General features: G+C 50.0%; 1 protein-coding gene across 5 annotated transcripts in view; it reads left to right on the top strand.

Annotated features, from left to right (window-relative positions):
• The window catches only part of asb7 (ankyrin repeat and SOCS box containing 7), an 80,084-nt gene that overhangs the window by 37,791 nt on the left and 20,372 nt on the right, over positions 1-21,921 (top strand). For all 5 annotated transcript variants that reach the window (XM_085968929.1, XM_085968926.1, XM_085968925.1 and 2 more), the window contains one exon: positions 15,524-16,129. In XM_085968929.1, coding sequence (XP_085825055.1) covers positions 15,524-16,129 — 606 coding nt within the window. The remainder of the gene's footprint in view (positions 1-15,523; positions 16,130-21,921) is intronic.

The following is a 21,921-nucleotide window of genomic DNA, read 5'->3' on the forward strand; positions in this document are numbered from 1 at the left end:
CTGCCCTCTGAAATGGCCCAGCAAGTCACTCAGTTGTAACTAACCGCTACGAAACAAAATAATAAGAATGAAACCGGACGGACCACCCGGCATCAACCTCAGCACCGGCTACGGACAGGCAACGGCACACCCAGCCCAGTCGACCCTGAAAAGTCCTCCTCACCAACATTTGGGAGAGCTGTGCCACAGACTAGTCAAGCAACATAGTCATACTCATACTCACAGAATCATACCTTTCAGGCAATGTCCCGAACTCCTCCATCACCATCCCTGGGTATGTCCTGTCCCACCAGCAAGACAGACCCACCAGGGGTGGTGGCACAGTGGTATCCAGTCGGGATGGAGTGGCCCTGGAAGTCCTCAACATTGACTCCGGACCCCATGAAGTCTCATGGCTTCAGGTCAAGCATGGGCAAGGAAACCTCCTGCTGATTATCACCTACCGCCCTCCCTCAGCTGATGAATCAGTACTCCTCCATGTTGAACAGCACTTGGAAGAAACGCTGAGCGTAGCAAGAGCACAGAATGTACTCTGGGTGGGGGACTTCAATGTCTATCACCAAGAGTGGCTCAGTAGCACCACTACTGACTGAGCTGGCCGAGTCCTGAAGGACATAACTGCCAGTCTGGGCCTGCGACTGGTGGTGAGTGAACCAACAAGAGGGAAAAATCTACTTGACCTCGTCCTCACCAGTCTACCTGTCGCAGATGCATCTGTCCATGACAGCATTGGTAGTAGTGACCACCGCACAGTCATTGTGGAGACGAAGTCCTGTCTTCACACTGAGGACCCCCTCCATCGTGTTGTGTGGCACTACCACCATGCTAAATGGGATAGATTCAGAACAGATCTAGCAGCTCAGAACTGGGCATCCATGAGGCGCTGTGGGCCATCAGCAGCAGAATTGTATTCCACCACAACCTGTAACCTCATGGCCCTGCATATTCCTCACTCTACCATTGCCACCAAGCCAGGGTTCAACGAGTGTAGAAGAGCATGCCAGGAGCAGCACCAGGCGTACCTAAAAATGAGGTGCCAACCTGGGGAAGCTGCAACACAGGACTACATGCATGCTAAAAAGCAGAAGCAGTATGCTATAGACAGGGCTAAGCGATCCCACAATCAACAGATCAGATCAAAGCTCTGCAGTCCTGCCACATCCAGTCGTGAATGGTGGTGGACCATTAAACAACTAACGGGAGGAGGAGGCTCCAAGAATATCCCCATCCTCAATGATGGTGGAGCCGAGCATGTGAGTGCAAAAGACAAACTTCAGCCAGAAGTGCCGAGTGGATGATCCATATCGGCCTACTCCTGAGGTCCCCACCATCACAGAAGCCAGTCTTCAGCTAATTTGATTCACTCCATGTGATATCAAGAAACGGCTGAGCACACTGGATACAGCAAAGGCTATGGGCCCCGACAACATCCCAGCTATCGTGCTGAAGACTTGTGCTCCGGAACTAGCCGCGCCTCTAGCCAAGCTGTTCCAGTACAGCTACAACACTGGCATCTATCTGACAATGTGGAAAACTGCCCAGGTATGTCCTGTCTACAGAAAGCAGGACAAATCCAACCTGGCCAATTAACCGCCCCATCAGTCTACTCTCAATCATTGGCAAAGTGATGGATGTGTCATCGACAGTGCTATCAAGCGGCACTTACTCACCAATAACCTGCTCACTGATACCCAGTTTGGGTTCCGCTAAGACCACTTGGCTCCCGACCTCATTACAGCCTTGGTCCAAATATGTTCAAAAGAGCTGAATTCCAGAGGTGAAGTGAGAGTGACTGCCCTTGACATCAAGGCAGCATTTGACGGAGTCTGGCAACAAGGAGCCATAGTAAAACTGAAGTCAGTGGGAATCAGGGGAAATGCTCCACTGGCTGGAGTCATACCTAGTGTGGTAAACCACGTTCACTATCGTATCACTGTTAGTAGTTAGCACTGTTCACCACTGTTCGTTATAACTGTATCACTGACCACTATTGTATCACGGTACGAGGTCGCCTCTTGCCACACTGCTATACCTGGGATGACCACTGCCGACTCCGCCTTGGCTCCACCCACCAGGCCAGGTATAAAGGTGAGCGACTGGCTGGTATTCCTCCTGCTTGGATCGGATCACCCACGAGAGTGGGCTCTGTTATTTAGTCAATAAAAACCTTTAGTCACCTTCGTAACTCTTCGCCTTTTATTGGAGGAATTGATAGGTATATCAATTTTATTGACTAAATTTAATGATGTTCGACAACGAGTCACAACCGGCGGAGGAGCCACCAGCGCAGCTCCCAGGAGCACAGCCACACCAGCCAGCTTGGCTGCGAGCCCTCAGACCGCCGTACCTGGACCTGAACCCACGAGCAGCAAACTCAGCCGCAGACTTTAAACACTGGCTGGTCTGCTTCGAATCATACCTGAGAGAATCCAGCGTCCCTCAGGCATCCAAACTAAGTGTCCTGCAGGCACAACTGAGCCCGAGAGTGTACACTCTCATCGAGGACATGACTACCTATGAGACCGCCATCAACCTGCTGAAACAGAAGTACCGGACCCCGGTAAACTACATGTACGCTAGGCACCTCCTAAGATCACGGCCGCAACAGCCAGGAGAATCAGTAGCCGAATTCTCACAGGCGCTATATGCACTCGCCAGGAACTGTGACTTTAAATCGGTGTCGGCAGCCGAAAATACTGAAGATAATATCCGCGACGCATTCCTGAAAGGCCTACGGTCCGAGTACTCACGGCAAAGACTGCTGGAAGCTAAAGACCTCAGCATGGAAAAAGCTGAAGCCCTCGCTATCTCCCTGGAAGTGGCCCACCAAGATCAGGAAGCATTCACCAGGTACTGCTCGCGACCCTGGGACTCGGGCCCGACCCCTACCACAGCACCCTTCCCAGCGCCGCCCCCGGGACCTACCTCTGCGTCGGCGTCCCGGACCCGACCGGCCCCGGCCCCGACATCGGGCATCCGCGATCGGGCCGCCGGCTGCTTTTTTTTGTGGCCAGGAGAAGCACCCGAGGTCGCGCTGCCCAGCCAAGAACTCCATATGCAAAACCTGCCTGAAGAAAGGCCACTTCTCCAAGGCCTGCAGGAGCGGATCCTCAGAGGCCAGCAGTGCCGCATGCGAACTATGGGGGCGGCCATCTTTGTTTAGGGCAACTGAGGCCAGCATCCCCGCACATGAGTCATGGGGGCGGCCATCTTTGATTAAGGCAACCGACCCCAATAGTGCCTCATGTGAGCTACGGGGGCAGCCATCTTCCCCGTCATTTTGCCCTACCTCGTGGGAGACGCCATTTTACTCACCACGCCCGACCGCCTCGCCCGCAGATGACAACGACTCGCTCAGCTACACACTAGCTTCCGTCACCCTGGACCAAGCCCGCCCGCACCATCTGTCCAAGTCAATGATGGACATCAAAGTGAACGGCCACGCCACGACCTGCCTGTTCGACAGCGGAAGCACGGAGAGCTTCATCCACCCAGACACGGTGAGCCACTACTCCCTCTCTGTCCTACCAACGCGCAGCCGAATCTCGATGGCATCGAGGTCCCACGCCACGGACATCAGCGGCTACTGTGTCGTGACCCTGTCGGTTAAGGGCACGGAGTATAAAAACTTTAAACTCCTCGTCCTCCCCCATCTCTGCGCTGCCGTCCTACTAGGGCTGGACTTCCAATCCCACCTCCAAAGCGTAACCCTAGCATACGGTGGACCCCTCCCCCCACTCACAGTCAACAACCAGCAAACGTTAAACCGCCCACCGCGTAACACCTGCAGCCTCTCCACCCTCAAGGTCCCGCCACCCTCTCTGTTTGCTAACCTTACCCCTGACTGCAAACCCGTCACTACCAAGAGCAGGCGGTATAGCGCCGGGGACAGAGCCTTCATTAGCTCTGAGGTGCGGCGCCTCCTGAAAGAGGGCATTATCGAGGGGAGCAGCAGCCCCTGGCGTGCCCAGGTCGTAGTCGTAAAGACCGGCGATAAAAACCGCCTGGTCATCGACTACAGCCAGACCATAAACAGATATACCCAGCCGGACGCATACCCCCTCCCCCGCATATCTGACATGGTCAATCAGATTGCACAGTATAAAGTATTCTCGACCATCGACCTGAAGTCGGCCTACCACCAACTCCCTATCCACCCTGAAGACCGCCAGTATACCGCCTTCGAGGCGAATGGGCGCCTATACCACTTCCTTAGGGTCCCCTTCGGTGTCACTAATGGGGTCTCGGTCTTCCAAAGGGAGATGGACCAGATGGTTGACCAGAACGAACTGCAGGCTACATTCCCCTACCTAGATAACGTCACTATCTGCGGCCGCGACCGGCAGGAACATGACGCGAATCTGGAGAAATTCCTCCGTACGGCCCAACGGCTGAACCTCACCTACAATAAGGAGAAATGCGTGTTTAACACCACGCGCCTTGCCATCCTCGGCTGCGTAGTGGAGAACGGAATCATCGGCCCCGACCCAGAAAGAATGCGCCCCCTCATGGAGCTACCCCTCCCCCACTGCCCTAAAGCACTTAGGAGAACCCTGGGGCTTTTCGCCTACTATGCCCAATGGGTACCCAATTACGCGGACAAAGCCAGACCCCTCCTGAAAGCCACTTCCTTCCCCCTCACGGAGGAGGCGTGCGCGGCCTTCTCCCTCATTAAGGGAGACACAGCCAAGGCCACGATGCACGCAGTGGACGAGTCCATCCCCTTCCAGGTGGAGAGCGACGCATCCGACTTCGCCTTAGCCGCCACCCTAAACCAGGAGGGGAGGCCAGTGGCCTTCTTCTCAAGGACCCTACAGGGCCCCGAGATCCGACATTCGTCGGTCGAGAAAGAGGCCCAGGCGATCGTGGAGGCAGTACGGCGCTGGAGGCACTACCTGGCAGGCAAACGATTTACCCTCCTCACCGACCAGCGTTCGGTGGCTTTCATGTTTAATAACAAGCTGAAGGGCAAAATCAAGAATGACAAGATTTTGAGATGGAGAATCGAGCTCTCCACCTACGATTATGAGATCTTGTACCGGCCAGGCAAGCTGAACGAATCCCCTGATGCCCTTTCACGAATGACATGCGCCAGCGCGCATATCGATAGGCTTCAGACCCTCCACGACCAGCTCTGCCACCCCGGAGTCACCAGACTCTACCATTTCATTAAGGCCCGCAACCTGACCTCCTCCATCGAGGAGGTCAGGACCATGACCAGGAACTGCCAGACCTGTGCGGAGTGCAAACCGCACTTCTATAGGCCAGACCGAGCAAGCCTGATCAAGGCCACCCGCCCCTTCGAGCGCCTGAGCATCGACTTTAAGGGGCCCCTCCCGTCCTCTGACCGTAATGTGTACTTCCTCAACATCGTTGATGAGTACTCCCGTTTCCCCTTTGCCTTCCCCTGCCCCGACATGACCAGTAGCACGGTCATTAAGTGCCTGAATGCCCTCTTCGCCTTGTTCGGGTTCCCGAACTATATACACAGCGACCGGGGCTCCTCCTTCATGAGCGAGGAACTCCGGCAATTCCTCCTAGAGAGAGGTATTGCAGCAAGCAGGACCACCAGCTACAACCCCAGAGGTAACGGTCAGGTGGAAAGAGAGAACGCGACGGTATGGAAGGCCGTCCTCTTAGCCTTAAAGTCTAAGGGCCTCCCAACCTCCCGCTGGCAAGAAGTCCTCCCGACAGCGCTGCACTCCATCCGGTCATTACTTTGCACGGCCACTAACACCACCCCCCATGAACGAATGTTCGTTTTCCCCAGGAAGTCGACTACGGGAACCACTCTACCAACCTGGCTGACCGCCCCGGGGCCGGTCTGGCTGCGGAAACACGTGAGGGCCCATAAAACGGACCCCCTGGTCGAGAGGGTGAACCTCCTGCACGCCAACCCCCAGTACGCCTACGTGGCCTACCCAGACGGGCGGGAGGACACTGTCTCCCTACGAGACCTCGCACCCTCAGCCGATCCGGAAACACCGCCACCACCCCCCCCCCCCCAACCCCAGCCCAGGTAGACGGCATGCCGGAACCCCACGAGCCCTCGCCGACCACGCAAACACCAGCATCAACACCGGATAAGGCAACACCACCGCTGCGGCGATCGGAGAGGCTTACGAAGCCTCCGGACAGACTGACCTACCAGAATTGGTAGTACACTTCACCCCGCCGGACTTAATTCTAAACAAGGGGTGAATGTGGTAAACCACGTTCACTATCGTATCACTGTTAGTAGTTAGCACTGTTCACCACTGTTCGTTATAACTGTATCACTGACCACTATTGTATCACGGTACGAGGTCGCCTCTTGCCACACTGCTATACCTGGGATGACCACTGCCGACTCCGCCTTGGCTCCACCCACCAGGCCAGGTATAAAGGTGAGCGACTGGCTGGTATTCCTCCTGCTTGGATCGGATCACCCACGAGAGTGGGCTCTGTTATTTAGTCAATAAAAACCTTTAGTCACCTTCGTAACTCTTCGCCTTTTATTGGAGGAATTGATAGGTATATCACCTAGCACAAAGGAAGATGGTTGTGGTGGTTGAAGGTCAATCATCACAGCCCCAGGACATCGCTGCAGGAGTTCCTCAGGGCAGTGTCCTAGGCCCAACCATCTTCAGCTGCTTCATCAATGACCTTCCCTCCAACATAAGGTCAGAAATGGGGATGTTCGCTGATGACTGCAGAGTGTTCAGTGCCATTCGCAACTCCACAGATAATGAAGCAGTCCATGCCCACATGCAACAAGACCTGGACGACGTTCAGGCTTGGGCTGATAAGTGGCAGGTAACATTCGTGCCACAGAAGTGCCAGGCAATGACTGTCTCCAACAAGCGAGAGTCTAACCACCTCCCCTTGACATTCAATGGCATTACCATCGCCGAATCCCCCACCATTAACCAGAAACTTAACTGGACCAGCCACACAAATACTGTGGCAACAAGAGCAGGTCAGAGGCTAGGTATTCTACGGCGAGTGTCCCACCTCCTGACACCCCAAAGCCTCGCCACCATCTACAAGGCACAAGTCAGGAGTGTGATGGAATACTCTCCACTTGCCTGATTGAGTGCCACTCCAACAACACTGGAGAAGCTCGACACCATCCAGGACAAAGCAGCCCACTTGATTGGCACCCCATCCACCACCTTAAACATTCACTCCACCACCGGCGTACCGTGGCTGGAGTGTGTACCATCTACAAGGCTTCTTCAGCAGCACCTCCCTAACCCGTGACTTCTTCCACCGAGAAGGACAAGGACAGCAGGCGCATGGAAACACCACCACCACCTCCAAGTCACACACCATCCTGACTTAGAAGTATATCGCCGATCCTTCATCGTCGCTAGGTTAAAATCCTGGAACTTCCTACCTAACAGCACTGTGGGAGTACCATCACCACATGGACTGCAGCGGTTCAAGAAGGCGGCTCACCACCACCTTCTCAAGGGCAACTAGGGATGGGCAATAAATGCTGGCATTGCCAGTGACGCCCTGATCGCATAAACAAATAAAAATTAAAAAATCGCTTTGCCCTTCACAGTGTGTAGATCTTGCTCCTCTCCGCACTCTGTAACTGGGCCCGGCTGTGTGTGAGCCTCTCGGATGCACTGTTTTTACATTCGGTTTATTATGATTTGCTGTAAATTTTCAGTCAATTTGTCACATCATCTCGTACTGATCACTGTATGCAGTGCTTCCTGACTTTGAACTTTCAGTTGTCTGTGTTTCTGATGCTTTTGCAACTCACTAGCTCACTAGGTGGCAGTGAGGCATTGAAGAAGTGAATCACACCTAGATTTCTCTCCGGGAATCAAGTAATTCCACACTTACTCTGCAGAACGTGGTGCTAAACTTGATATTTTTAACAATATATTCACTGACATTTTCTGAAATGACAGTTCCATGCATTTAAAACTGATCTGTACTTGAAACCGATAACAACTGTGATATCTCTGCTGTGTGCATGTCAGTTTGAATTTCAAATAATTTGGAGCATGGTAATAATGAAAACTTTAACGTTTTTTTGATTGACTGACTAATCCTGGCTTTTTAGTGTAACAGCCAAGCATATTCCAAAAACACAGCCCAAGTGACCTTAGTGTAGCAGTGGAGCTCATTATAGACGGCCACTAAACCAACTTGTTCTTACAGTACTTCATTTTTAAAAAAAAAAGGTTTTAACTTGCATTCTGTATGTGTCCAGACAAAAAACCTGTCCAGTGCCAGCTTCACTTCATTGGAAGCCTCCGAGTTAGAAGTTTGTGGATTCGAGCCTCATTCTTGGATTTGAGCCCACGATCTAGGCTGATGCTTCAGTGCATTACTGAGGGAGTTCCACACTTTTGGAAAAGATGTTAAAGCCAAGTCCCATCTGTATGTTCAGAGGAACATTAAAAATCCCATGACCCTATCTGAAGGTCTTGGCCAATATTCCTCTCTCAGCAACACAAACCAAAATCGATCCACTGGGAATTCATATATTCCTGGGATCTTGCTATGTGCAAAAATAGGATAAAAATTGATAGAGGAGGTATTAGTCAGTTTGGCTGTACTTAAAATAGATAAATCACCAGGAGCGGATGGGATGCATCCTAGGATATTGAGGGAGGTAATCGCGGAGGTACATAATATTCCAATCCTCCATAGATTACGGGGGTGGTGCCAGAGGACTGGAGAATTGCAAATGTTACACCCTTGTTCAAAAAAGGTGTAAAGATAAACCCAGCAACTACAGGCCAGTCAGTTTAACCTCGGTAGTGGGCAAGTGTTTAGAAACAGTAATCGGGGGCAAAATTAAGTCACTTGGACAAGTGTGGATTATTTAAGGAAAGCCAGCACGGATTTGTTAAAGGCAAATCGTGTTTAACTAACTTGATTGAGTTCTTTGATGAGGTAACAGAGAGGGTTGATAAGGGTAATGCAGTTGACATAGTGCACATAGATTTCCAAAAGGTGTTTGACAAAGTGCCATGTAATAGGCTGGCCAGCAAAGTTGAAGCCCATGGAATAAAAGGGACAGTGGCAGCATGGATACGGAATTGGCTAAGTGACAGGAAACAGAGTAGTGGTGAACGGTTGTTTTTCGGACTGGAGGAAGGTATACAGTGGTGTTCCCCAGGGGTCGGTTCTAGGACCACTGCTTTTCTTGATATATATTAATGACTTGGACGTGGGTGTACAGGGCACCATTTCAAAATTTGCAGATGAGACAAAATTTGGAAGTATAGTGAACAGTGAGGAGGAGAGTGATAGACTTCAAGAGGACATAGACTGGTGGAATGGGCAGACACATGGCAGATGAAATTTAACGCAGAAAAGTGTGAAGTGATATGTTTTGGTAGAAAGAATGAGGAGAGGACATATAAACTAAATGGTCCAATCCTGAAGGAGGTGCACGAACAGAGAGACCTGGGGGTATGTGTACACAAATTGTTGAAGGTGGCAGGGCAGGTTGAGAAAGCGGTTAAAAAGGCTTACAGGATCCTGGGCTTCATAACTAGAGGTACAGAGTACAAAAGTGTAGAAATTATGATGAACCTTTATAAAACACTGTTTCGGCCTCAACTGGAGTATTGTGTCCAATTCTGGGCACCGCACTTTAGGAAGGATGTGAAGGCCTTGGAGAGGGTGCAGAAAAGATTTACGGGAATGATTCCAGGGATGAGGGACTTCAGTAACGTTGATAGACTGGAGAAGCTGGGGTTGTTCTCCTTGGAGCAGAGAAGATTGAGGGAAACTGTTCCCATTGGCGGAAGGGTCGAGAACCAGAGGACACAGATTTAAGATAATTGGCAAAAGAACCAAAGGCGATGTAAGAAAAAACTTTGTTAGGCAGCGAGTGGTTAGGATCTGGAATGCACTGCCTGAAAGGGTGGTGGAGGCAGACTCAAATCACAGCTTTCAAAATGGAGTTGGATAAGTATCTGAAGGAAAGAAATTTGCAGGGCTCCGGGGAAAGGGCGGGGGAGTGGGACTAACTGAGGTGCTCTTGCAGAGAGCCGGCACGGGCTCGACGGGCCGAATGGCCTCCTTCCGTGCTGTAACCATTCTATGGTTTTAAAAATGGTTGCTGTATTACCTACATAACAGACATATTTAAAATCATTCATTCTATGAGGAGCACTTTGGGACATTTGAGACATAAAGCACCATCTCTCTTTAAATGAAGGGGTTCTCTATAAAAATGTCTTTTCAGACCATGTTAATTTATGTTGTTTTTCTGAAAAGAAAATTGTTCTTAAGGAGTGGGCAACACTGGCACAGCAGTGTTTATTGCCCACTTGTTGCCCTGAGGATTAACCATATACAGTCATGTGGATGGAGCCATACAGTGTAGGCTAGACAGGGTAGGAGTAGCAGGACCTTTCCCTGAAGGTCGTTAGTAAACCGTTGTTTTTTTGACACTCCAACAGGTTTCATGGTCATTTTCTGGTGCCAGCCCACAAATGACCAAATTCATTCAATACAATTTCACAATTTAAAATGGTGGGATTTGAACTCTCGACCTCCAGATTGCAAGCCCAGTCCCGCAACGACTAGGCTACTCTTATTGTGTTAACACTTCATTGGAAATTTGCAGATAAGACCTCATTTTAAAAACTACCACAATGTGTATGCGAGGTCAATATATCTCTGGAGCCATGCTGTTTCCAGTTAGGCACATTTCCAGTTGGGATAGAGAACTGGTTGGCAGACAGGAAGCAAAGAGTTGGAATAAACAGGTCTTTTTCCGAGTGGCAGACAGTGACTCGTGGGGTACCGCAGGGATCGGTGCTAGGACCCCAGCTATTCACAATATATATTAATGATCTAGACGAGGGAACTAGATGTAATGGCCCAGAAATTCGGGTCGGGGGCTTCCCGCGGGTGCAAGCCCCCGACCTGCACTTACCTAGCGCGCGGCCGTTGAGCTGTGGGCCCCTGTGGGATTCCGATCCAGGGCCTGGTCCAGCTGCCGGCGTGCAGTGCTTGCGTATCCCGGGGGCACAGTTAGTTCGAAGCGTCCCCTGGGATCACGTGGGCCATGGGGAGCCAATCGGAGCAGGGAATGCTCCATTCCTGACAGGAAGACCTGTCAAACTGAGAAATACTACAGGCCCTTTCTTCTTACAAAACATCACTAAATCTTCAAATAATTTTTTTTTTTAAATCACATTTTTAAAATAAACTATAAATTAAATGAAATAACTATTTTAAACAATAATTTAAATTTTTGAAAAAAATAATTTTATTTTCTAACGGGGCTAAAAATAAACTTTCCTTGCTTTAAAGTATTTAAAAATAATAAACCTGTGGGGAAAAAAGTTTTAATTTTAATTAACTCACCACTTACCTTGTAAAAAGCAGGCCTTACGCCTGCTTTTTACATTTCTATCTTCTGCAGGCTTACAGGTTTTCCCGGGAAAACCTGCAAAATAAACCGAAGTTTGATGCAACCTCCCCAGCGCACGCGTTCGACCTCTGAACCTCTTCGTTCAGGGGAACGGAAGTGCCGGTTTCCCGCGCATGCGCAGTGCATGCAGGAAACCGGCACTTCCATTGGGCCTACGCGTGAGTACCCCGTGTGTACTCACCCGTGGAGACCTGAATTTCTAGGCCAATATCTCCAAGTTTGCAGACAACACAAAGCTGGGTGGGCGTGTGTGCTGTGAGGAGGATGCCGAGAAACTCCAGTATGATTTGGACAGGTTGGGTGATTGGGCAGATGCATGGCAGTATAATGTGGATAAATGCGAGGTTATCCACTTTGGTGGCAAAAACAGGAAGGCAGATTATTATCTGAATGGCAATAGAGTGGGAAAAGGGGAAGTGCATCGAGATCTGGGTGTCCTTGTGCAACCAGTCACTGAAGGTAACCATGCAGGTGCAGCAGGTGGTTAAGAAGGCAAATGGTATGTTGGCCTTCATAGCGAGAGGATTCGAGTACAAGAACAAGGATGTCTTGCTGCAGTTGTACAGGGCCTTGGTGAGACCACACCTTGAGTATTGTGTGCAGTTTTGGTCGCCTTATCTGAGGAAGGATGTTCTTTCCATGGAGGGAGTGCAGCGAAGATTCACCAGGCTGATACCTGGGATGGCAGGAATGACTTATGAGGAGAGGTTGGGTCGATTGGGCTTATACTCACTGGAGTTTAGAAGAATGAGAGGGGATCTCATTGAAACTTATAAAATTCTAACAGGACTAGACAGACTAGATGCAGGAAGGCTGTTCCCGATGGTCGGGGATCCAGAACCAGGGGTCACAGTCTAAGGATAAGGGGTAAGCCATTTAGGACTGAGATGAGGAGGAATTTCTTCACCCAGAGAGTGGTGAACCTGTGGAATTCTCTACCACAGAAGGCAGTTGAGGCCAATTAATTAAATATATTCAAGAAGGAGTTAGATATATTTCTTGAGGCTCAAGGGATATGGGGAGAAGGCAGGGACAGGGTACTGAATTTGGATGATCAGCCATGGTCTCATTGAATGGCGGAGCAGGCTCGAGGGGCCGAATGGCCTACTCCTGCTCCTATCTTCTATGTTTCTATTCATTAGGCATTGTTTTACAATTTTTTAAAAGGTGTTTAAGGCTCTGGATAAATGCAACATCTGGTACACTACTGAGCAGCAGGTCCCAGGTTTGACTTCTGACCAGTGCCGAATTTGCTGATCTCAGCTCATTTAGCTATTCTGGTAACACATTGTGCTCAGCATCCAATGGGCTGGAGGGGGTGAGCCAATAGGAACAGAGGAACAGGAGTCGGCCATTTAGCCCCTCGCACCTGCTCCGCCATTCATGGCTGATCTGTGACCGAACTCCATATACCTGCCTTTGCCCCATATCCCTTAACACCTTTGGTTAACAAATCAATCAATCTCGGATTTACAATTAACAATTGACCCAGCATCAACTGCCGTTTCCGGAAGAGAGTTCCAAACTTCTTCTGCTCTTTGAAAGGCCTGGCTCTAATTTTTAGACGAATCGCTCTTGATCGCGATCCAATGACCCACTGGAAGTGTGCGTGTATAGACGGTGGGCGAGGAACAGATCAAGCTTGGCTGTAATGTCATCCCTGGGGGAAAGCCTGCCACTCGCAATCTGGGCTTGCACGAAGAACGACACTTGGGTGAGGTTTAAGGTTGCTGGCACCGCTGAACAGTACTCCTTTATCACATCCTCAGGGCACTCCAGTGCACCACATCAAATGAATTATCTTGAAGTTTAGTCACTGCTGTTATGTAGGCGAACATGCCAGCTAATTTGCACACAGCAGGCTCCCACAAACAAAATGAGATGAATGGCTAGTTAATGTTTTTAGTGTTGTTGGTCTTTTGAATAGTGCCATTGGAGTTTTTCCATCCACCGGAATTGACAGCTCTCAGTTGAACATCTGATCGGGAAGCTCCAGCAGTGCAGCACTGCCCCAGTACTGCACGGTAAACAGTCTCAGCTTGGATTATGTGCCCAAGTGCTGTCCTGTAGCTTTGCTTTTGAGGTTATGTTATCTAAGAAGAATGAAAGGCATGCATTGAGATAGCACCTTTCATAACCTCACAACGTCCCAAAGCGCTTTACAGCCAATAAAATACTTTTGTAGTTGCTGTTGTAATGTAGGAAACGTGGCAGCTGATTTGCACACAGCAAGACCCCACAAACAGCAATTAAATAAATGACCAGATCATCTGTTTTAGGTGTTGGTTGAGGGATAAATGTTGGCCAGGAGAATTCCCCTGCTCCTCTTCAACTAACGCCAGGGGATCTTTTATGTCCACCTGAGAGGGCAGAAAAGCCTCGGTTTAACATCTCATCCGAAAGACGTCCTCTCCGACAGTGCAGCTCTCCCTCAGTACTGACCATCCGACAGTGCAGCACTCCCTCAGTACTGACCCTCCGACAGTGCGGCACTCCCTCAGTACTGACCATCCGACAGTGCGGCACTCCCTCAGTACTGACCATCCGACAGTGCGGCACTCCCTCAGTACTGACCCTCCGACAGTGCGGCTCTCCCTCAGTACTGACCCTCCGACAGTGCGGCGCTCCCTCAGTACTGACCCTCCGACAGTGCGGCACTCCCTCAGGACTGACCCTCCGACAGTGCGGCACTCCCTCAGTACTGCCCCCTCCCACAGTGCAGCACTCCCTCAGTACTGACCCTCCGACAGTGCAGTGCTCCCTCAGTACTGACCCTCCGACAGTGCAGCTCTCCCTCAGGACTGACCCTCCGACAGTGCGGCACTCCCTCAGTACTGCCCCCTCCCACAGTGCAGCACTCCCTCAGTACTGACCCCTCCCACAGTGCAGTGCTCCCTCAGTACTGCCCCTCCGACAGTGCGGCGCTCCCTCAGTACTGACCCTCCGACAGTGCGGCGCTCCCTCAGTACTGACCCTCCGACAGTGCGGCGCTCCCTCAGTACTGACCCTCCGACAGTGCGGCGCTCCCTCAGTACTGCCCCTCCGACAGTGCGGCGCTCCCTCAGTACTGCCCCTCCGACAGTGCGGCGCTCCCTCAGTACTGCCCCTCCGACAGTGCGGCCCTCCCTCAGTACTGCCCCTCCGACAGTGCGGCCCTCCCTCAGTACTGCCCCTCCGACAGTGCGGCCCTCCCTCAGGACTGACCCTCCGACAGTGCGGCCCTCCCTCAGTACTGCCCCTCCGACAGTGCGGCCCTCCCTCAGGACTGACCCTCCGGCAGTGCGGCGCTCCCTCAGGACTGCCCCTCCGACAGTGCGGCGCTCCCTCAGTACTGCCCCTCCGACAGTGCGGCCCTCCCTCAGTACTGCCCCTCCGACAGTGCGGCCCTCCCTCAGTACTGCCCCTCCGACAGTGCGGCCCTCCCTCAGGACTGACCCTCCGACAGTGCGGCCCTCCCTCAGTACTGCCCCTCCGACAGTGCGGCCCTCCCTCAGGACTGACCCTCCGGCAGTGCGGCGCTCCCTCAGGACTGCCCCTCCGACAGTGCGGCGCTCCCTCGGGGCCGCACGGCGCTGTCGGTCTAGATTTTGTGCTCTGCTCTCGGGAGTGAGAATTGAACTCCACCCTGCTCGGTGCGGCCACTGAACATGGGAATCACTGCTGCCTCCAGATTGTGTTTCAGCACTGTATGACGCCATTATTGTATAGGTTATGTTAACTCAGCCTGTATAGATTAAATAAAGGAGTATTGTCTTTTTAAAAACTTGATTTATTGTCACAGGTACTATATTACCAATAAAAGTGTAGTTTGAACATGGAATTGCAACAAAATGAAGTACGTTTCAAAATAATGCATTGGATGAGGGGCTGCGGAGGGTGAGGGGGGGCTGCGGAGGGCGAGGGGGGGGCACTAGAGTTCCAATTACCCAAGGTGCAGCCCAGAATTCTTCAGAGAGGGAGGAAAGTTGTTCCTATCTCCTGGAAACCATCATCTCGAGCCTCTTTCAATTTATAGTTTTACAACAGTTTCCCCAATTAATTATGTATTTAGACAGAGTTTTTTTCTGTTTTAAAATCATGTACTAGTACTGTCTCCTTTTAATTGTTTTTGATCTTTTCCAGCTGATCCCACCGTTAAAGACTTAATTGGAGGTTTCACTGCTTTGCATTATGCAGCCATGCATGGCCGAGCACGGATTGCACGGTTGATGTTGGAATCGGAACACAGACCTGATATTATTAATGCTAAAAGCAATGACGGATGGACTCCTCTCCATGTGGCTGCCCATTATGGCAGAGACTCGTTTGTCAAACTGCTGCTGGAGTTTAAAGCTGAGGTTGACCCACTCAGCGATAAAGGCACCACGCCACTTCAGCTGGCCATTATCAGAGAGCGCTCAAGCTGTGTGAAAATTCTTTTGGATCACAATGCCAACATCGACATTCAAAACGGTTTCCTGTTGCGATATGCAGTGATCAAAAGCAACCACTCCTACTGTCGAATGTTCCTTCAACGAGGGGCAGACACAAACCTTGGCCGGTTGGAGGATGGACAGACCCCATTACACTTGTCTGCACTAAAGGACGATGTGCTTTGTGCACGGATGTTACATAATTATGGTGCAGACTGTAACACAAGGAACTATGAGGGACAAACCCCTCTGGCTGTCTCTGTTAGTCTATCTGGAACCAGCAGACCCTGTCTGGATTTCTTACAGGAAGTTACAAGTAAGTCATTTTTTTTTAATTTTTAGGGTTTGAAAGATTGTCAGAGGAAGCACACCTTCAGCACTTGGCTTAAGTGCACTATTCTGTGAGTTTAAACTAGATTGTGTGGGAAAATCAGCAAGAAGTTTAAAAAAAAATGCTGCTCAGAATTTTCCATTTAATTACCAAACAAAGTAACTTTTCAAATTAATGTACAAAATAGACCAAAGGAAAAAGAACTTGCACTTGTGTGGAGTCTTTCACATTCTCCGAACATCCAAAGTGCTTCACACCCAATCAAGTACTTTTGAAGTGCAGTCACTGTTTTGTAGACATGTAGCAGCCAATCTGCACCCAGCAAGGTCCCACAAACAGCAGTGAGACAGATGACTAGTTAAACTGTTTTTAAGTGATGTTGATTGAGGAATAATTATTGGCCAGGTGACCAGGATAACGCCCCTATTTTTTGAACAGTGCCATGGAATCTTTCACATCCACCTGAGGGGGCAGCATTTTCTCCGCACCTCCCTCCAGAATGTTCATTCATTGCAAACATGGGCCTTGCCATCCATGGCCTTATTGTGGATATTTGCATTGACGTCATGGCCTTGACAGACACTTGGCTCACTGGCAATGACACTTTGCCCCTTGCTGAAGCCTCCCCACCTGGCTGTACCTTCCAGTACTTGCCCAGCCCAAACCACCATGGTGGAAGTATGGCCCTTTTCACCAAATCTTGCATTGGGTTCTCCCCAACTCCTGTGGCAGCGTCTCCTTTGAATACCTCACCTTGTTCCACCCCTCTTGCCTCCTTTAAAACCTTGGTTCTCCGCCGCCCACCTAAGCCGCACCCACAGTTTCTCACCGAGATATCCTCACTCCTTTCCTCCCTCAGCCTCTGCACTGAGTGACTCCTCATTCTGGGTGATTTCAACCTCCATCTCAACTCACCTTGCCCTCTCCTGATTTCACTGTCCTCCCTTAACCTCTCCCTTCATATAAACTCTCCTACCCATATTATCTGTGTATCTACCCTGTCGAATCCCCTTAATATTTTAAACACCTTGATTAGATCACCCCTCAACCTCTGAACTCCAGGGAATATAAACCAAGTATACACAACCTGTCCTTATAATTTAACCCTTTAAGCCCCAGTATCATCCTGGTAAATCTGTGCTGCAATCCTGCCAAGGCTGAAAACAGAATGCAGTGCTCCAGGTGGTGTCCGATCAAGATTCTGTACAACTGAAGCATCACTTCCTCAATTTTGCAATCCAAACCCCTTGAGAGAAAGTGCAACATTGCATTAGCCTTTTCAATTACTGCTTGTGCCTGTGCACTAACTTTTAGTCATCCCTTTGCTCCTCCACAGCAGCTAATTTCTCTCCATTAAGAAAATACTCTGATTTGTGTTTCTTGAATCTAAAGTGCACTTCCCCACATTGAACTCCATCTGCTATTGTTTTGCCCACTCACTTAGTTTGTCTATGTCCCTTGTAACTTCCTGCCTGCCAATCATAGACTGTTCCCTTTACCCATACTCTGTCTCCCACTTCCCAACCAATTACCAACCCATGTCACAAGGATACCTCTAATTTTATGCGCTTTCATATTTGGTAATCTCTTGCGTGGACCTTATCAAATGTCTTCTGAAAGTCCATATACTGTAGATAACATCCATAGACAGTCCTCTATCCACTATACCAGTGACCTTAAAAACTGCATTAGTCAGACATGACCTACCCTTCACAAAGCCATGCTGACTATTTTTGATGACCTCATACTTGTCCAAGTGATCAGTCAGTCTTTTCCAGTAATTTCCCTGATCGTTTCCAGTAATTTCCTTACAACTGACATTAAACTGGCAGGTCTATAGTTACCGGTTATCTCCCTCCCTCCCTTCTTAAATAATTGAGTCACATTTGCAATTTTCCGATCCATAGGCACAATTCCTGAAAGTAGGAAATCTGATTCATCAAATACTGACGGCATAATTTTAACATGCGGTTTCCCCATTATAAATATTACCATAAAAAGTGTTACAAAAAGTGCACTCTGTACTCTGATTGAACAGTGGGGGTGATCATAAAATCACTGAGCAAATTCTGTCTGAAAAGCTAGATTTGGCTTGATGTTTGTTGAGGCAGTTCCCCAACTTCCTGAGTCTTCAAACTCCACCTAAGTGCCTTCCTGAGTAACTCAAGGCACGAACTTCCTCCCCTCACTCTGTCCCAGGCCTCACACCCACCATGAATACCCCCCATGAGTGCAGCCAGAGTCCAGCCACCCACAAAGTTCTTTTAAGCCTCAAATTCTACCGCCCCCTCTGTTTCCAGATCCCCTTGCTCCCACACCTCAGCCACCAGGACTCCCAAGTCCAGCCCTCACTCCACTCTCTCCCAGGCTGTGTACCGTGCTACTACCCCACTCTTGCTTCTCCTAGCACGCATCCCCCTCTCTCGTTCTCTCCTACCCCCTAAAGCCCCAACATGACCTTCAGTCCCACCTTCTGTTTTAACCATTCAACACCCTCTCTCCAACCCACCTCAAACCTGCTATTTGTTGAGTATGCCAGTTATTACACCAGTAAAAACGTATGCACCAGAAATACTGGAGATGTACAAAGGAGAGGAAAGGAGATACTTGTCAGAATGAATGGAAGACGTCTGACAGTAATAAATACCGCAATGCAAATTGTGAGCGGCGCTCATAGAAACCAAAGATAGAGTGTGACAAAGAATTGGAAGGGGTGATCTTAACTCTTCCCTTTACCAGTTGATATCCACCTGCTATTTTAACTACAGTTCTTCTCGGAGCAGATGGGAGCCTCATGAATACATGCACATCAGGGTCCTAGGATGTCATTAGGACCCTGATGCAGTTTTAATGAGCAAGAACAGACGTACCACTTCGTGGTGAACCTGTGGAGTAAAACCTACTCTCACAAGGACCATGGAAGTCATATTTAAAGGGACACTTATCTGCAAGCACTCAGATAATGGGTACCTGTTACTGTGTTTTTTGGATTTCCACAGGAGAGTTTGCCATGGTGATTGCTATTTTTTCCTCTACCTTTATTCTGCTTCCACACTCTCTAAGCACACAGTTCATGAGTGTCATTCTTGGAACTTCAGTGTGGTTGTGTGAAGAGGAGCAGTCGGCTGCCCTATCACAAGGAGAAGCAGTTGGTCCTGTTAGCAGACTACGAATGCGGGGGCTGCTCGAAGACTTTTCACAGCTCATAGGATGGAAGGCCTGGAGTGAGTTTCCTGGATTTGTCTGAGGAGCAGTGCATGAGGAGGCTGTTGCAGATCTCTTCAGCCTCCTGCAAGCAGTCATACGGTTTGCTGGGCCAGGTGGCCATGCGGTGCAGTGAAAGTCACCACCACCCTTCACCACTTTGCCTCGGGCCCTTTCCAGGATGCTAATGGGGATATTTCTTGCATCTCTCAGTCTGTAGTTCATAATTGCATCAAGCAAGTGCCCTCTGCCAGGGCCAACAACTGCATTACTTCCTCAATGGATGCCAGAATGAAAGAGCTCTGGGGTTTGTTGCAGTAGCTGGCTTCCCTCAAGTGCAAGGGGTCAGAGCTATATACATGTAGCCATTAGGGCACCAGCAAACCAACCAAGAGCATTTGTTAACAGGAAAATATTTCATTCCATCCGTGTACAGCTGGCCAGTGTACAGCTGGCCAGTGTTCACTGCCACAGAATAATGCAGGTCTGTGCCAGATTTCCAGGCAGCGGTCATGATTCCTTCATTCTGCGTCAGTCAACCATCCCCTCACTATTCCACCTGTCACACAACGCTGGAGGATGACTGCAGGGGACAAGGGCTACCCCTCCACACATGGCTTATGATACCCCACCATAACCAGCATGCCCACACAAATTAGATAAAGCAGAGCCATTGGACCACCAGGGTGATCATCGAGCACGCAATTGGGCTCCTGTTGCAATGGTTTACGTGCCTGGATAGGTCTGGGAGTTCGTGTCAATACAGCACACGAGAATCTCACGCACTGGTAGTGTGCTGCATATTGCATAACCTTGCACATGGAGGAGGAACAGCAAGAGGACCTCCCCTCCTCTGACGAGGAAGACTTGGTCAAAAGCGAGCGAGGAGTAGAAGAGGGAGGGCCAATAAAACATCTTACAGCCAGAGATGCCAGGGCTGAATTGATTGCATAGCGCTTCAGTTGACCTCATTACTGTCAAACGTTCCCCAATGCCCCCTCACATTAACAGACCTCATTACCTCCTTTACCAGTCCTTGAACCCTGCAATACAGAAGATTAAAACCATTGAACCAGCTATCACATACATGACATCCTGACTTTGCAAACTCATAATGTCCTACAAAAGGGCAGCACGGTGGCATAGTGGTTAGCACTGTTGCCTCACAGCGCCAGGGACCCGGGTTCAAATCCGGCCTTGGGTGACTGTCTGTGTGGAGTTTGCACATTCTCCCCGTGTTTGCGTGGGTTTCCTCCGGGTGCTCCGGTTTCCTCCCACAGTCCAAAGATGTGCGGGTTAGGTTGATTGGCTATGATAAATTGACCCTTAGTGTTAGGGGGATTAAATACGTGGGGTTACTGGGATATGTGCTGGTGTAGGGGTTACGGGGATCGGGTGGGATATGTGTCGGTGCAGGCTCGATGGGCCGAAATGGCCTCTATCTGCACTGTGGGGTTTCTGTGATTCTGTGAAAATTGCACTGCAGATAAATGTACAACATTTGGGGTGGCATAGTGGTTAGCACTGTTGCCTCACAGCGCCAGGGACCCGGGTTCGAATCCGGCCTCGGGTGACTGTGTGGAGTTTGCACATTCTCCCCGTGTTTGCGTGGGTTTTCTCCGGGTGCTCCGGTTTCCTCCCACAGCCCAAAGATGCGCGGGTTAGGTTGATTGGCTATGATAAATTGACCCTTAGTGTTAGGGTTACAGAGATAGGGTGGGATATGTGTTGGTGTAGGGGTTACGGGGATCGGGTGGGATATGTGTCGGTGCAGGCTCGATGGGCCGAAATGGCCTCTATCTACACTGTGGGGTTTCTGTGATTCTGTGATTAGAAAAAGTCAATTGTTTAGTGGCTAAAAAAAATAATACCTGTACCAATATCTTTTGTCACCCATGTGTCAACAACAACAAATTTTGCATTTATCGAGCGCCTTTAACGTAGTAAAACATCCCAATCAGGGCGTCGCTGATAAGTCCAGCATTTATTGCCCATCCCTTGTTGCCCTTGAGAAGGTGGTGGTGAGCCACCGCTGCAGTCCGTGTGGTGAAGGTGCTCCCACAGTGCTGTTAGGGAGGGAGTTCCAAGATTTTGACCCAGTGACGATGACGGATCGGCGATATACTTTCAAGTCAGGATGGTGTGTGACTTGGAGGGGAACTTGGAGGTGGTGGTGTCCCCATGCGCCTGTTGTCCTTGTCCTTCTAGTTGGAAGAGGTCGCGGGTTTGGGAGGTGCTGCCGAAGAAGCCTTGGTGAGTTGCTGCTTGTAGATGGTACACACTGCAGCCACGGTACGCCGGTGGTGGAGGGAGTGGATGTTTAAGGTGGTGGATGGGGTGCCAATCAAGCGGGCTGCTTTGTCCTGGATGGTGTCGAGCTTCTTGAGTGTTGTTGGAGCCGCACTCATCCAGGCAAGTGGAGAGTATGCCATCACACTCCTGACTTGTGCCTTGTAGATGGTGGAAAGACTTTGGGGAGTCAGGAGGTGAGACACTCGCCGCAGAATACCTAGCCTCTGACCTGCTCTTGTTGCCACAGTATTTGTGGCTGGTCCAGTTAAGTTTCTGGTTAA

This window comes from Somniosus microcephalus, chromosome 27 (genome assembly GCF_052327205.1).
Source record: "Somniosus microcephalus isolate GS21.2 chromosome 27, FLI_Smic_1.0, whole genome shotgun sequence".
Lineage (NCBI taxonomy): Eukaryota > Metazoa > Chordata > Chondrichthyes > Squaliformes > Somniosidae > Somniosus > Somniosus microcephalus.